Below are 3104 nucleotides of genomic sequence, written 5' to 3'. Positions count from 1 at the left end.
CCAGCGGCTGGAGTCGGTGACTTAGAGATGAGCTAATTAACTTTATTTTCTTACAAATGCGCTGTCGATTGAGCCGTGTGTGCAATCGCCGTTAAGTTCTGACATGTTAATGCATCTGTCTTTGATCTGGATTATAGCAAAAACGTGTTTAAGGGAACTTGCTGTTCTAGGAACTACGAGAGAGAGAGAGAGAGAGAGAGAGAGAGAGAGAGGCCTTTCTCCTTCGATTGTCTAACGCCGTGCCTTTCGTCCCCTTTCTCTCGCAGGCTTCTGAATTCCCTTCCGAGTTCATGTCAAATGACAGCAAGGCGCTCTGTGGCTGAGTATGGTGAGTGTTAGCTTGTGGCTCCCGCGGGTTCAACTGCCTCTTGGAGTGTTTTTTTTTAACGCATGTGTGCGACGTACTTGTGTGTCTGTAAAAAAAATGTGAATATGTACTTCGATGTAGGTAGGAAGCTGCTAGTGCTGGTGACTCAAGATCACAGGACATTTTCCTTAAAAAAATAAAAATTAAATTAAAAATGAAATGACTTCCTCCGAAGGCGGTCGGGGATCGTGTGTGTGGCGTCTGCCCGGAGTGGAATGCCCAGGCGGCCTCCTGGGCGGCCCCGGTGCTACGAGGTACTAACCTCCGTGTAATTAATCTTATCGCCACAAATTCCGCTGGGATCCTCCTTCCCGAACCCGGGCCTGTGGGATCGGCCGGCAGCCTCGCTGCCCGGCGCCGGCAGCCAGCCCTGTGATGTGGGATCCGACTTCCCTATCTGTTCACAAGGGCTGTTTCCAATCAAATAATTGTTACAAGAAGCAGACAGGCGCCTGCGAGCGGCCGCTGGAGATCCCAATAGGCGATTGCGGCGGGACTTGTCCCCGGAGCCTCTGCTGTTTCAATGTTTAATTTGCCCTGTCGGGGCCGCATCTGGACGCCAGGGTTTGCCCAATCCCCAGTGTTTGGTTAAATGTTCAAACGGCGGCTTCCTCCTGGCGCCAGGGGCGGCCTCTGCCCCGGGCGGCCTTCTGCTAACCCGCCTTCCTCTGCCATCTTTTGCAGGTGGCCAGGACTTCTCCCCTTCGCTTTGCACAACAACAAATCCACAGGAACTTATTTTTCAGCCTCTCGCGAGGAGGACAGAGCGTTGAATGGGCCTTTTTAAGCCGTGGAGGCAAGACTCGGGGGGGATCAGCCCTCTGCCCCAGGGTGTGTGTCTGGCCTGGCCTGTGAGAGCGTTATTTATGAAAAAGACTTTTCAATGCCCTTTCTGAAGTCGGAAGGTTTCTTCGTATACTCTCCCCACCATGGGGAGCGAACACTTTAAAATCACAAGGAGTTGCCCAATTTCAGCAGACTTTGCCTTTTTTCTCAAAGGTGGAGCGTGACTACCAGAAGGATCCAGTATTCAGTTACTTAAAAGAAGTCTTTTGGTCAGAAATTTACCTTTTTGACACAAGCCTACTGAATGCTGTGTATATATTTATACATAAATATATATATACATATATATATTGAGTGGAGCCTGGCGGACTCTTTCACGAGTTTGCTTGTACAGCGGCAGAGACGCCCATTTCTGCAGGCGAAGTGTAATGATGTACTCGTTCACGCTAAACTTTTTATAAAAGTTTAGTTGTACACTTAACCCTTTTATACAAAGAAAATAAATCAAGTGTTTATTGAATGGTGATTGCCTGCTTTATTTCAGGGGACCAGTGCTATGACTTTTATTCTGCTATGTTATAACTGAACCCGAATCCATGCAAGCTCACGTGTATGTAGACTGTGTAACGATGATAATAAACCATGTCTGGAGTCAACCCCTGGATTCTGGGTGGTTTTTCAGAGCTGGCTCTTCCTCTCTGGCTCTCTCTCCATTTGATGTAACCCTCTCCGTCCCCCTCCCACCGTCCTCAGCCTTGGAGTTGGTGTGCTGAGAATCTTCTGCAGCGGTTCTCAACCTGTGGGTCGCGACCCCTTTGGGGGTCGAACGACCCTTCCACAGGGGTCGCCTAAGACCATCGGAAAACACATATATAATTACATAGTGTTTTTGTGATTAATCACTATGCTTTCATCATGTTCAATTTGTAACAATGAAATTGGGGGTCACCACAACATGAGGAACTGTATTAAAGGGTCGCGGCATCAGGAAGGTTGAGAACCACTGAATTCTTATGGGATGTGTGGTCGGGGCTGGGAAGGTGAATTCCTCCCGCGCCTGGGCTGAGTTTCACACTGAGACGGAGTTGCTGTAGGGGGTGCCTAGGCAGGGGGTGCACAGGAGTCAGAGCGCAGGAGATGGGGGGGGGGCAGGAAGGCCCCTCCGGGTCCCTTTGCTCCCGGTGACCGTCCCTGGGAATCAGGCTGTGCCCGGGCCCAGAGCCCGCCTGGCTCCCTGCACTTCCTCCACCTGCAGCCCAGCTCAGGAGGAGGGGCCGGCCTGGCCCTCCACGCAGGTGGCTGGGAGCTCGCCCTTCACCCTTGACTGCACCCGGACGGACAGACAGACGGCTCAGGAGGGAGAGAGGGAGGGGGGAGAAATGCCCGCAGCTGTGGCCGCAGCCCTCACGGCGGGTTTGTAACGCAGAGTTAGCGCACAGGTGGCTTTGGCATCCACGGGCCTTCAGCAGATTCTCAGATTGGGAGGCACTGCCCTGGGGGGCGGGGAGGCTCTGGAAGGCCTGTCCGAGGCGGGGGGACCTGGAGGAGGAAGAGGGGCGCCTTGCAGGGACAGGAGTCTCACCTGGGACTTCTGCCCAGCCCAGCCCAGCAGGTGTCTGGGTGCCCCCAGGCCGGCGCCCCGCGGGTGAGCCCGCGCTTAGAACGGCCACATACCAGGACGTCGTTGTTGTTGATAATCGTACCCCAGAAAAGCAGGCTCTGGTCCGAGGCGGGGGGACCTGGAGGAGGAAGAGGGGCGCCTTGCAGGGACAGGAGTCTCACCTGGGACTTCTGCCCAGCCCAGCCCAGCAGGTGTCTGGGTGCCCCCAGGCCGGCGCCCCGCGGGTGAGCCCGCGCTTAGAACGGCCACATACCAGGACGTCGTTGTTGTTGATAATCGTACCCCAGAAAAGCAGGCTCTGGCGCGCCCCCCGGACGGGGGTCACCCCCA

At 54.3% G+C, this 3104-nt stretch overlaps 1 protein-coding gene across 1 annotated transcript in view; it reads left to right on the top strand.

The window, feature by feature from the left end:
- The window catches only part of ID2 (inhibitor of DNA binding 2, dominant negative helix-loop-helix protein), a 2283-nt gene extending 474 nt beyond the window's left edge, over positions 1 to 1809 (top strand). The window contains exons 2-3 of the mRNA XM_005867245.2: positions 248 to 328; positions 1052 to 1809. Coding sequence (XP_005867307.1) covers positions 248 to 323 — 76 coding nt within the window. The 3' untranslated portion in view covers positions 324 to 328; positions 1052 to 1809. The remainder of the gene's footprint in view (positions 1 to 247; positions 329 to 1051) is intronic.
- Positions 1810 to 3104: the final 1295 nt, after the last annotated feature.

The sequence above is a fragment of the Myotis brandtii genome, unplaced genomic scaffold (genome assembly GCF_000412655.1).
Source record: "Myotis brandtii unplaced genomic scaffold, ASM41265v1 scaffold247, whole genome shotgun sequence".
Taxonomy (NCBI): domain Eukaryota; kingdom Metazoa; phylum Chordata; class Mammalia; order Chiroptera; family Vespertilionidae; genus Myotis; species Myotis brandtii.
The sequence above is the reverse complement of the archived record's forward strand: the minus strand, read 5'-3'. Positions and strand labels throughout refer to the sequence as shown.